The 12500-nt window shown below is 40.9% G+C and overlaps 2 protein-coding genes across 6 annotated transcripts in view; one reads left to right on the forward strand and one right to left on the reverse strand.

Moving 5' to 3' along the window:
- The window catches only part of LOC122254368 (UPF0598 protein CG30010), a 9852-nt gene extending 4707 nt beyond the window's left edge, over positions 1–5145 (reverse strand). Inside the window, exons 1-2 of the mRNA XM_043018066.2 lie at positions 4928–5145; positions 466–514 (exon numbers count right to left, since the gene is read on the reverse strand). Coding sequence (XP_042874000.2) covers positions 466–514; positions 4928–5101 — 223 coding nt within the window. The 5' untranslated portion in view covers positions 5102–5145. The remainder of the gene's footprint in view (positions 1–465; positions 515–4927) is intronic.
- A 267-nt stretch (positions 5146–5412) lies between these two features.
- Positions 5413–12500, forward strand: part of kat80 (katanin p80) — a 223894-nt gene continuing 216806 nt past the window's right edge. For all 5 annotated transcript variants that reach the window (XM_086537939.1, XM_086537932.1, XM_086537940.1 and 2 more), the window contains exon 1: positions 5413–5745. Coding sequence is in view for 4 of the 5 variants with exons in the window: in XM_086537932.1 (XP_086394058.1) it covers positions 5697–5745 (49 nt within the window). In the remaining variant the exon portion in view is untranslated. The remainder of the gene's footprint in view (positions 5746–12500) is intronic.

Consider the following 12500-nt stretch of genomic DNA (forward strand, 5'->3'; position numbering starts at 1 on the left):
GTGATACTAACAAGCATTTAATATAATAGGTTATCATATCTGAAGAAATAAATTGCTTGTGATTTTAACAAACAGAATAATGCAGTACAAAAGTGATCCAACCATATAAAACTGACCATACCAGAAGAGTTAATATACAATTATTTCAGCTCAAACCTTTTTGAAATGTATATCTAAAAATTGATAATTTTGACACTCTTTTGGATAACATTTGCTGTTATGGTATATGAAATTGAATATCAATTAACAGCTTACATCTAGTCAGATCAGATCTGGATGAAATTTTAATCTATGGCATCTCCATTTACAATTAGATTGGATAAGGATATAAAATCATGTTATGTGGTTATGTCAGAGGTTTGATAACTGTTATCAAAGGGACCACGTATTAGTAAGCTAAATATAAAATACTCAAAATTAAAAAGTAGCCCCTCCCCTGCTTTTTTAACTGTACACTTTTCATACCTTTGAAGCATGATGTAAAATTCTTCATACGTGCATCATCCAAGAAAAGCTGAAAAATGTTAATGTAAATGATTTTAATCATTTGGTAATTTTGATTGTATTTCTACACACATAAATGAGTTTTTTTTTATCAGTTCTTGATCATCTATACACTAGTCCTGTTTTCTTAATGTTATATTAACATTTTACTTTTTATATAATTTCTTCAACATCATTAATTTAGACAGGATTTAATATCTAGTCAAATTACAGAATACTTATAATTTGAGTCCATTTCTCACAAGAAGAATACAGTAAGAGGAAAATGAACTAGTATAAGAAAATGGGAAGCCACTTTTTTATATTTCTATTAACCCATTGCAGACGGAGATAAATTTGCTCGCCCAGCCTCCAGGATAGGTTTTATTTTAGAGAGAGACCACTTGAAGCAATATAATTTGAAGCATCCAAATCTCTTTCAGTCATTCATTGTAAAACTAGAGCGGTTTTTGTGTTTTATTTTTTTGTGTGTTTTATTGAGTTTAGAGACTTATATGTGCCGTATGACAGGCTCTATCAGTGCTGCAGTTGACTAAAATTGTAGTATGTTATCCATATTAGCTCATTATTTTCTTTATACTCAATGTGATAGAAGTATTGCTGTTTAATGGGAGGACAAAAGGCAACTTTATTTTTTCGTATTTTTGTGCTGTCATGAACGAATACGAAACATATAACCACCTACAATAAAGATAACAAGAAGAGGTAGGGAAGAGGAATGAAACCTGTGCTTGTGACTGTGAGTGCCACAGTGAAAGACATCCATATTGGCACAGGAGCACATTTTAGACACTGGGTATGGATTGAGTCACCTTCCTCTTCTCGTTCTGCCTGCACATCCTTCATCGGCGGTACTTTAGAGCAAGGGTTCATCAACTTAGTGTGTGCCATCGCTCTATAGAGACAGTGCATGCTAGAGACCGTGGATGGGTGCCATTCAAGGCTCTCTCACCTGCTGGTGCTAGAAAAAAGTGGTGCCATCTAGGTTTTGGACGTTAAGCTTGCACGATATTACGGTAATTATAGTAATTAGGATTGCAGTAGCCATCATCACTCATTCCTTTTTCATAGCAAAATAAAATAGCACAGTGATCCGTGTACGTCATGACGCCCGTCGTCAGGCCAAAGCTCCTACGTCATGTATGTCATGACACCCGTACGCAATGGGTTAACTACTTATCTTAGTGATCCTACATAACTATTCTAATAAGTTGAAGATTGATACAAGTCATCTTTTGCCATCTTGTTCGATATCTTAACTTCCCACCATGTCAGCAAAGAAAATTCAGAATACAGTACAGGACTGAAATTCTACCTCAATATATCCATTCCAATATACACATTTCCATGATCTCGTACCCTTCCATCAATTCCACTACTATCTTCCAAATCCTTATTGGTTATTAATTCCTTTCAATATTGTTTAGGTTGATGGCAAAATATTTTTTGACTAACATTACAAGATGGTTTTTTAAGCATAAGAAGCATTATAACAAAAATGAACTTGAATATTTGTATATTTTTTAAGTATAGTTACTATACCGTAGGCATCAACAATTGTATGAATATTATGTACTATCAACAGCTTTTATGATAACTGCTTTAAAGTTTACTTCTCTTTGAATGACAGGTCTGGGTGCAAACTGAGACTTATCTGTTTATCCCAGATGGACACAAGATAATTAGTGATGGAACTGCCAGAAAACTGGCCTAAAAATGCCTTTACTAATAACAGACCAAACAGAGTTTATGCCAATCAATAAACATAGGAGGTCAAAAGTTAACGGAATGCCATACTTGCTGGAAAGCTAAAAATTTGGTTGCCAAATATATATGATGGTTACCATGGCAATATTTAGAGTAATACATAAAACATTTTACTAATACTATGGTACTCTGTAACATAAATTAGCAATATCTAATGACAGGATTCTAAAAGCCTGTTTAGAATGGGGATACTGGGTTGCAAGCTATTGATAAATGGTTGTGAAAATAATTCTGTGAATTGTAAGAAAGCCTGATGGTATAATTTTATAATCTTATATATAGTCCAGTATTTATTTGTACTGACATATTCATATCACTGAAAAGACAATACCATAGATAGGATAGCATAAATGAATCATACTTGCATAAGAAATGTTATCTGCATTTCAAAATTATCCTTAGTCAATTAATCATATTCATAATTCCTTGCCCATCCTCTGAAACCTTAAAAGACATCCTTCTAAGCACTATCAAAAGAAATATTAGATACTTATAAATCATCAGTTTGCTATTACATTGCTTGTCATCTGTTGGCAATAATCTAATTTGAAAAATGATAAGTGCAAGATAATGTATGTAAAAAATTAGTGATAAAGATTCTCTCAGGTAACATTACGCATATCCATTCTTTATTCATCCTTGTATTGCTACTAGCACAAAGTTAGATGAACTCAGCCAAACCCACTTTATGCCTGTGCCCAATCAAAATCTTGCTTCTTAGTAGATATAAAACAGGTAAATAATACAAAGGACCTATATGGCAAGATCAGAAGATATGAGGTACAGGTGGGGTTAATTTCACAAGACTTTGTGAGGACGAAAATAGCATGTACTACGAGATACACTCTGGAATTTCCAATGTTATTTACAAAGTATTTTGCAATATATCATACTGAATGACATACCTCTAAGACAGTTTACCTTATGTCACCCTAATTTAATTATCTACCTTAATCTTAGGTCTCTTTAACTGTTTCCCTATTTCTTTCTCTTCGCTTTGACCCAAAACGTTCAATAATGTGACAATCCCTTCTGAACAATTGCAAACAAGATTGTTCATATAGACTTGTACAAGTGGTTGTGCCTTACATTAATTTTCTGTAAATTAAAAGTATTCCTCAGGGCCAATCATCTATTTTCCTCGTTCTGCGTATAATCCTATTCTGAACATTTAACGGTAAATTTTCTGAACAATGCAGCGTTACGAAATACAACAAAAGTGGTATTGATGGATTCCTCTCAACCTCTACTATTCATATAATGTGAAATTAATGAGCGCTTGCACCCATGAAGCCCACAATCTGGGTCCCGATAGTAGGGGAGGGCATGAAGTAGATCGGGGAAATTGCGGGGTAAAATATGAATTCCAGACATATTTCGTATGCAAAATCTTAACCAATTACCTACCTAACTTTGCTTCGGTTTGAAGTTTGCCCTAGCCAAGGGGGGGCTTTGCCCCCTCCCTGGACCTACCCCCCCTTTTTAAGGCATTTCGTGCTACCTCATGCTACTTTGGTATCACGAAAACCTTAACCCAACAACCTACCTCACTTTGCCTAGTTTTAAAGTCAGCCTTTACGAAGAGGGAGCTACGCCCCCCTGGGGATCTCCCCTATTCAGGGCACTTTGTGATACTTATGATGCGTAATTAGTTCTGTAGATGAAAATGCCGTGACCACAAATAACCTTCACACTGCGCCATGATGACAGCAACTGAGTCTTCGTCTTATCTATTCCTCAGGATAGGAAACTAGGACCGATAATGACGTGACCACTCAATAGAGGGCACTCTATAATTATACTGTAAACAATGGGGAATATTGCGCCATCTGTTGAGAGAACATAACAGCACATGCAGGTAATTCCTTGTGGGTTTCCAGTCCACAGCTTGCTACTAGCCGTAAATACGCAAACACAGCCATGTTTAAATTTCAGGGTGCATATGGTGGATTCGGGGTATCTTGCCCAAGGTATGTTGCACGAAGTGACCTAAAAGGGGGGGGCGGGTTCAGGGGGGTGAAGCCCCCCCTTGGCTAGGGATTAATTCAAAACTAAGCAAAGTTAGGTAGGTCATTGGGTTAAGATTTTGCAAGCGAAATATGCCCCGAAGTAGGACGAGGTAGCACGAAGTGCCTTAAAAAAAGAGACCCAGATTGTAGGGTCCAGAGGTAGAATCGCACACTATATATGAACAGTAGAGGTTGATAGGAATCCATCGATACCATTTTTATGGTATTTCGTAACATTTTACCCCGTAATTTCCCTGATCTACTTCATGCCCTCCCCTACTATCGGGACCCAGATTGTGGGGTCCAGGGGTGCAAGCACTCATTAATTTCACATTAAATGAATAGTAGAGGTTGAGAGGAATCGAATCCATCGATACCACTTTTGTGGTATTTCGTAACGCGGCGTTGTTCGGAAAATTTACCCATTTAACAATTTATATAATGCCGTTTATTGCGTAATATTGTTAATGGCCAGTTATGACGAAAATTGGTTAACAACAAAAATGACATTTGTCTGACTTCCTTCCAAATGGTAAAACTGGACATTATCATAAGTATCAGTAATAAAAGGCCTCACATAGATGATGAATTACCCAAACTGATACAGTTCATAACGTTCTTGAGGACTATACATAGGCAGCGCATACCATTCCTTGGTGGTCGATGTAGTAGAAATATTCTCGCACTCTCTTCTCCGGCGATTGTCCCTGCACATATGTAGTGTTCCCTGGATAGCTGTGGCATTGTCTGGAGAGGAGACATCGGTATGACTGCCACAAAATAGGAGAAAAGTTTGTTTTGCTAATGACTGTTTTCAACATGTTTACATCATGAAAGATAATCCCTATGTTGTCACACGAAACTTACATGTTTAAATAAAGCCTTTTGCTAATACAGTGTTTAAATATTTGCGTTACGGCACTTTATTATTCACTCTGTAATAATAGGAGTTTATATTCATGGGGTAAAAGACAAAACTACAAATACAATATTTAAAAAAGATCATAGTTCTTATTTTGACTTTATTTTCATGAAAGCCATGATAAATCGAAAGCTGAGTTCTGGTTGGCTGCTGGGTGAGTTGCCTCCCGCAGTCTAACCAATGAGAATCGCTGTTGCTTCTCGCTCCGGCAGTGCCCCGAGAGACCTCAAATGGAGTCGGGTTGAGTGTGACAGCCTCTCCTCATATTATATGCGATAGACGAGAGCTGAGGCGAATTACAAATACCCGGTTTGTGCACGAGGATCTCAAGCATCACAGGTTGACATAGAGCTAGTGTTAATGACCTTAACCGAGCGTACGGTGCGTGAAATAAAGGTACAAGGTGGTTGTTTACAGTAGTGAGTAAGCCAGCTGATTGGTGAACGTTACCGTGAAGTCCCGTTGTGGATGGAGATTCTTTCCTTCAGGTCATCATGAACCCCAATCGATCTCCCAATCTATCGAAGAGATCATGGAAATTACGTGAGTATCAATCTAGTCTCGAGAGCCTTGAAGTGAGGTGATTTCTCGGGTTCTATGCTAGTTTTTAATCCCGTCAAACGTTACACTTACTCATTGTAGGCCTAAATTCCAGATCACATGGGGTATCCATACACACTTTACATGTGACCTTCACTTTCCAAATTGCCCTAAGAGGAACCTTATGCACCACGCCTTAGTTTATGGTTATTTTAATAGTGTAGTTTGATTTATTTTGACATCCCATACTTTTTAAGTGCCACAAATAGCATGCCTTTTAATAATTCGCACGCTCGGAATTGCTTATACGATCATATACACCTTTCTATCTATCAAGATATATATCCATCCCGCGAATATATGTATGTGTGTATGATTATATGTATGTGTGTAAGTATATAAACGTAGAAACAAATATAGACAATATTTTGACAAATTATTTTGATGAACAGATCTTGGTTTCAAGTTGGTTTAATTATACCAAGTTAATGCCAATTACATAAACTTCATACATAAACATGATTTTATTTAAGTAAAACTATAGATTAAGCCTAACAAGTGTCCTCCACTATTGGAATTTTGCCTTTTTTAAAACATTTTTTTAAGAGTAAATGTGAACAGAAGTAGTCCATAGATTTGCAACCTTTCAAGCTCACAAATGCATTTGTTGAAAGTTCGAATGGTCTATGCACATTGTTTTAAAAGTCTCCTTAAAGCAATACACCATATAGTAATACAGTAATGACTTGCATATTATCATGAAACAGACTTTTAATTTATACTTAAATCACCAGGAAATTGAATATTGGACATTCTTTAATTCTTGTGTAAATGTTGGAGTTTTCTGTATGCTGCAAGTAATGTGTTACGAAGGTCTGAACTCTTAATTCTAGGATATAAAGAGAAAAAACGAATCATCTTGAAGACAAAAATTGGTAGGGAAGAAATCTCTATCCTTCGGAGTAAGAGGCTAAAATGACAAAGGTGAGGCCCATCCCACAGCCCCAGATGCGCGATGCACTTGCAAGTCGTTAACCTTAAAACACATCTGTAATTCCCCTCGTGTGACCCGGGAAGGTGACGATCACACTCAAAGTTCATTGTGACTGCATGACCGCGGCGCCGCCTCTGCTCGTTTGGCGGAACTGTTGCCGACTTTGTCACGTTGGGGGAGTCCGGGTGGTGCTGTAGCTTACGGTTGAATAATACTGTGTTTGTTTATGGTTTTACGGTTCTGTTGGGTTTGTTGGGGGGTCGTCTCTCCGGCAAAGAGGGGGGGGGATGATAGGTTGTAAGCTATCGGAATCGTTGATATCTTTCCGGCCTGACTCTGACTGAATTTTCACAGCTTATGCCTTAGGCATGTATTTCTTGCTCAAATTTTCAGTTGAAATATATATATATTTGGTACGCCCGAGAGACTTTATAGAGGTGGCTGAACATCACGATTTCCCCCGAAGCCCATTAGTATTTAGAGTAAATCAACCATTCAGACATTGACCGGAGGGGCGTGCACTATTGCTGAGCTTCTTCATTGATTTATGATAGTTTCCTTTTTTCCATTCACGAGCGCTCTGAAATTTATTAGTGAAAATCTATCATAGGTCAGTAATTATATTGCATTAAGCTGATCATTAACAGAAGACGAGAAGACAATGAAAATGGAGCCATCATTAAAACGCTGTGATTTACGTTTTAAAAAGTGGTTAAAAAGAGCTTTACGCTTTGAGCATAAATTCCGGGAATGTCGAAAACAGACTCGCCAGGCAACAACGATAATGGACAAACTTTGGTGCTTTGTTTACCGATCATCGTAGAAGTGGGCGGTATTTCGCTACTTGTGGTCGGCATTTGTTGGACTGAAACCACGCCAGAGCAACGGGATTTTGTCCAGAATGGATCTTTGCGAGATACTGATGTTGCGGATTGCATAGCTGGATTATTTAGGGGGGGGGTAGGTCAGGCATCTTTGATCTTTTTCATTTATACCATCGGACGTCAGGAATGGAAGTCCTCGCGCAGCGCCACACAATTGCCAAGATGATAGGTCGCAGAACCCGAAGCGTGGGAGAAACTCCTTCTATTTCACAGTCCTCTAAGCGTTCGTATTTATACCTGTTCCAGAACATGGCACAGACTCGCCACTTCTATGAACACCGCTCTGAGTAGTGTCGATTCGTGATACGCCGTTGCATGCAGTCTCCCGAAGTGAATTCGACCTTCCCTTCATTCATTCAACCCGAACAAGATACGGCAGGTCATTGGACAGCCCCCCTTCCCCTCCCCAGGCTTTTCCAATGAATCTTTAGCCTGCGAGTTGGTGCAGTGTAAGGCAGGAGTGGCCCGGCGCCGCGCCTGGTGTCGGTGACGTTGGCGGTTGTAATGTGATATTGCTAACCTGGCGCTTTCTTCATGTGTGGCTGACTTGCTGACCTTGTTTATTGTTTTTATTCCTTTTATCTTTCGAATTATTTGTTCTGCGTTTTAGATTCAAGTTATCTCTGTTTGTTTCTGCACCTTCTGCCCCTCGCACTTCCTCCCTCTCCCTCTCTACCATCCTCTCCCTCGCTTCCTCCTCCTCCTCCTCTCCCTTTTCCTCTCTCTTAACATGAACATTTTGGTGCGATTGTGACTCCCTCCCTCTCGTCGCTTCTTCGTATTTGGTCTATTGCGTAATTTATGTTGGATTTGATGAAGTCGCTTACCTATTCAGATGCTGGTTTCATGTTGATAGGAAAGAGCATAACTCATTTCCAGAGTCGCCAATTCTTGTCCATTCCCTTGCTTTTTAAAAAAATTCTATCTCCTTGGTTTGATCGATTGCATTTTTAATCGATGCTGATGTGCTTTGCGATGACGCATGGGGAGAGGAGTGTTTATGGTGGAGGGAGGGAGAGGGAGGGAGTGAGCGAGCGAGTGAACTGAAGTTGACGAGGGCGTATAGGTAGAGGAGAAGGGAGGGGGTGGGAGTAAAGTGATAGAGAGAAATGAGATACTATCAAAACCATGACGGATTTCCACTAGTGAATACAAAAGAGGAAAATTGAAAAAAAAATCGCCATGAAAATGGGCAAGAACGATAACCTCCCAGACTTAGGCGTTACCTCGGGGCCACTTAACATAGTGAGGAAGGGTTGGGTGCGAGTCTTGGGGTATGTGGGCCAAGGATGAAGGAGAATCTTTCGAGTCAAAGGACGTTAAATGGCCGTTATCAAGCCAACTGTCTGCATTGCGTGCGTCATCATGCGAGCGCCGAGGGCAAGGGGGGACGGGTTCATTCACAGAGTACGACAGCTAGATTTTTTAAACGTTCATGACGGGGATAAGTTTACAAGTCTTGCGTTGTATCCTTGTGTTCTCCATGTTTATGCGTGGGTACGTGCTTTAAGGGGCCCCATTTCTTTTTGTATTAAGACGCACGTGTACCTTTGTCAAAATACCAAGTCAGAAACTAGGCTCTCACCTTTGACATGAATGCGACCCAGTTAGCGTGCGTAACGTTTACAGTGCAGAATGTTGATTGGATGAAACTTCTATTGGTGGTTTATATAGCTTGATGATCCTACATAACCTAGCGCATGAGTCAAAATCCATTTGTTTATTTATGTGTGTGTTGTTATATGTTAAGCTAGGCATGTGCTGATATACCCAGTAAGGTAGCTCGACATTGTTTAGGATGTTAGTGTGGGGTTTGGTTAGTGTTAGTTGTTTGTGACGTCTGTTTTTATTTTTAGGCTAGATGTACAAGCAGATTTTCGCTTACATGCACTTTATCCTGTCAGTTGACGAGCAGAGTTCAGTGACTCCAAATTGAGTATGTATTGTCTCTAATTATTTTACGTGTGTCGATGTATTTGATGCTCACACATAAGAAATAGTGTTGTGGAAAGAAGAAGCTTATGCACGTGATTGACGGTCGAAATCACCGATAAAGAGGTCAGTAGAACCAGTCGTACCCGTCAAAAGGCGTAGAAAAGGGGGCGGTTGGGTTATGCAAGGTTGCTGGCTGGTACGGCTGGGCGTGTACGCGTGTAGTTATCAGCCCTCACACACACACACACACACCGCCATCACACAACAAGGCTCCCCTCATGCCCTAGTGATGTTAGCTTGTATATACCCTTCCCTCGCCCGGTGCTTCCCCTCGCCCGTCCTCTCGTGCTGCGGCGTCTCGCTCTCCCTCGCCATAACTCTTTGATAACTGCTTTGTGCACTTTGGCGCTTTCGATATAGGGATACTGCATATTAATTAGAATATTTTTCTTCCATGACGGGGTCACCAGAGAGGGTCTCGCGGGTAGTTGATTTGCTCTATTTGTTTGATTTATGGCGATGGTGTTTATCTGTGTATTCTGTAAGTCCATCCTTGGGCGAGGATCATGTGGGCTTTCGCTACGACGTCTGATGCTCCACTGGATGGACGTAATTTATCCTTGAGTGTGTTGTTGTTTGTGTGTTCCACGGAGTCTCCTGTTTGTTCTTTTTTATTGGCTTGTAACTTGGTCTCTGTATTGCCTTTGTTGTAGCTCCCTGTTTTCTGCACGGTCAGGTGTTCTTTTCGTTCGTCTTCCTCGCTCCCCTTCGCTCTCAACCCAATTTACTGAGCCACTTCTAGGCCTCGCATGTACTGCCTTTTTTCTCACCCTTTTTTTACCCCTAGTTCGTTCCCTCTTTCGTCCTTTCCCTTTTCTTCTCATTTCTCTCCCTTTTCCCCTTCGTCTTTCTCTTCCTCTCTATTCCTCTTTCTCCGTCTTTCTGTTTCCGTTTTCCCATTCAACCTAACCCTATCCATCTCCCTTGCTCTTCCTTACCCTCTTTCCTTCCCTTTCTCTCTCATCGGCTCTCCTTCCCATTCTCCTTTCGTCGTCCCTCCCTTCTTTCCATAACTCTCCTTTCGTCTCTCCCTTCGTCTTATCTTTCATATTTCCATCACTCTTTCCTTTCCTCTCTCCCTTCATCTTCCCTCCCCTCTTTCCCTCCCATTTTATTACCCACCTTTCTTTCCTATTCTGTTCTCTCACTATCCAGCTTTCCGTCTGTCTTGAAGCTGCCTGCTGCCTGTTATGCTTTCTGTCGCGCCTTTAGGAGAGCAAAGAAATACTTTACGACATTGGTTTCTGGTCTGGGAGTTGTCAGCGGACAGAGGCGTTCGGACTCTCGTGATGGGGAATTTGAGGGGCTGGAGGAAATGCTGCAATCATTTAAGGATGCTGCTGTTCATCTCCCCTGTTTCGAGATGTGTGAACGGCGAGGGTGGAAGGCGCTCATGTTGAGAATGATTTGGTATTCGATGCACGCCTAACGCACGCCGGTTGATTGGAGAAGTTTGCCAATGGATTTTTCACAAGAAAACTTAAATTGTTAGCTGTTGGGCTGCTCTGTTTGGAGAAGGCCTTAGAGGAACGTTTGCGGTGCTGGCGGTTTGAGTTGGGATATTTACTGCAATATATTATGCAATCTCAAGGTGGTCATTTAGCTCGCTGGGCCCCATACATTCTGGACGGGACCGTTGGCGGGAGTGATGGTTGAAAATTAGCCGTTTTGGTTCTCTTATTAACGTTAAAGTGCGACATGTTCATCGTTGTCATATAGTATTTACTACTACTACTACTACTACTACTACTACTACTACTACTACTGCTACTGCTACTGCTACTGCAACTACTACTACTACTACTACTACTACTACTACTACCGCCACCACCACCACTACTACTACTGCCAATACCGCAACCACTATTACTACTACTACTACTACTGCTACTATTACTATTACTCTTACTCTTACTCTTACTCTTACTACTACTATTTCTGTTACTATGCTATTATCATGACTATGACTACTACTATTACTACTACTACTACTACTACTACTACTACTACTACTACTACTACTACTACTACTATTACAACCATTACTACTACTACTACAATTACTGATACTATTACTATTATTATTATAGTGGTCGTATTAGTAGTAATAATACTATCACTATTACTACTATTGTTATAAATAGAAGCAAAGCTTCCCCAATTGTGTCTGAATGCAACGTACGAGTTGATTCCTCGTCATTGTTCGCGGCACCCCACTCCTCATCCCCCCTCCCCTTTCCCAGGGATGTGTGTGGGGTGGGGGTGGGGGGGGGGGCGCCAGGTAAACTCTCCTATTACCTCCTTGGAGAAAGCCGCGCAAGCCCTCACCGCAGGCCTCGAGGTAGTCACGTGACTTTGCCCGAGGAGTGGGTCATCGCGGGAGCTGTGTCTCGGGCGCGGATTTGGGGATCTCGGGGAAGGAAATATGATCGCATGTGCGGATGTTTACATTGGGAGGGGATGGTGGATTTGCTCTTTTCTTTTTTTTTCTTTTTTTCTTTCTCTTTTTCTTCTCTCTCTCTCCCTCTCCCTCTCCCTCCTCTCTCCTCTCTCCTCTCTTCTCTCTTCTCTCTTCTCTCTTCTCTCTCTCTCTCTCTCTCCCTCTCCCTCTCCCTCTCCCTCTCTCTCTCCCTCTCCCTCTCCCTCTCTCTCTCTCTCTCTCTCTCCCTCTCTCTCTCTCTCTCTCTCTCCCTCTCTCTCTCTCCCTCTCTCTCTCTCTCTCTCTCTCTCTCTCTTTCTCTCCCCTTCTTCTCCTCTCTCTCTCTCTCTTCTCTTTTTCTTTCTCTTCTCCTCTCTCTCTCTCTCTTCTCTCTCTCTCTCTTCTCTCTTCTCTCTTCTCTCTCCTTCCCTCTCTCTCCCCTCTTCTCTCTCCTCTCTTCTCTCTC

The sequence above is a fragment of the Penaeus japonicus genome, unplaced genomic scaffold (genome assembly GCF_977035675.1).
Source record: "Penaeus japonicus unplaced genomic scaffold, GWHDUDI00000001_assembly GWHDUDI00000006, whole genome shotgun sequence".
Classification (NCBI taxonomy): domain Eukaryota; kingdom Metazoa; phylum Arthropoda; class Malacostraca; order Decapoda; family Penaeidae; genus Penaeus; species Penaeus japonicus.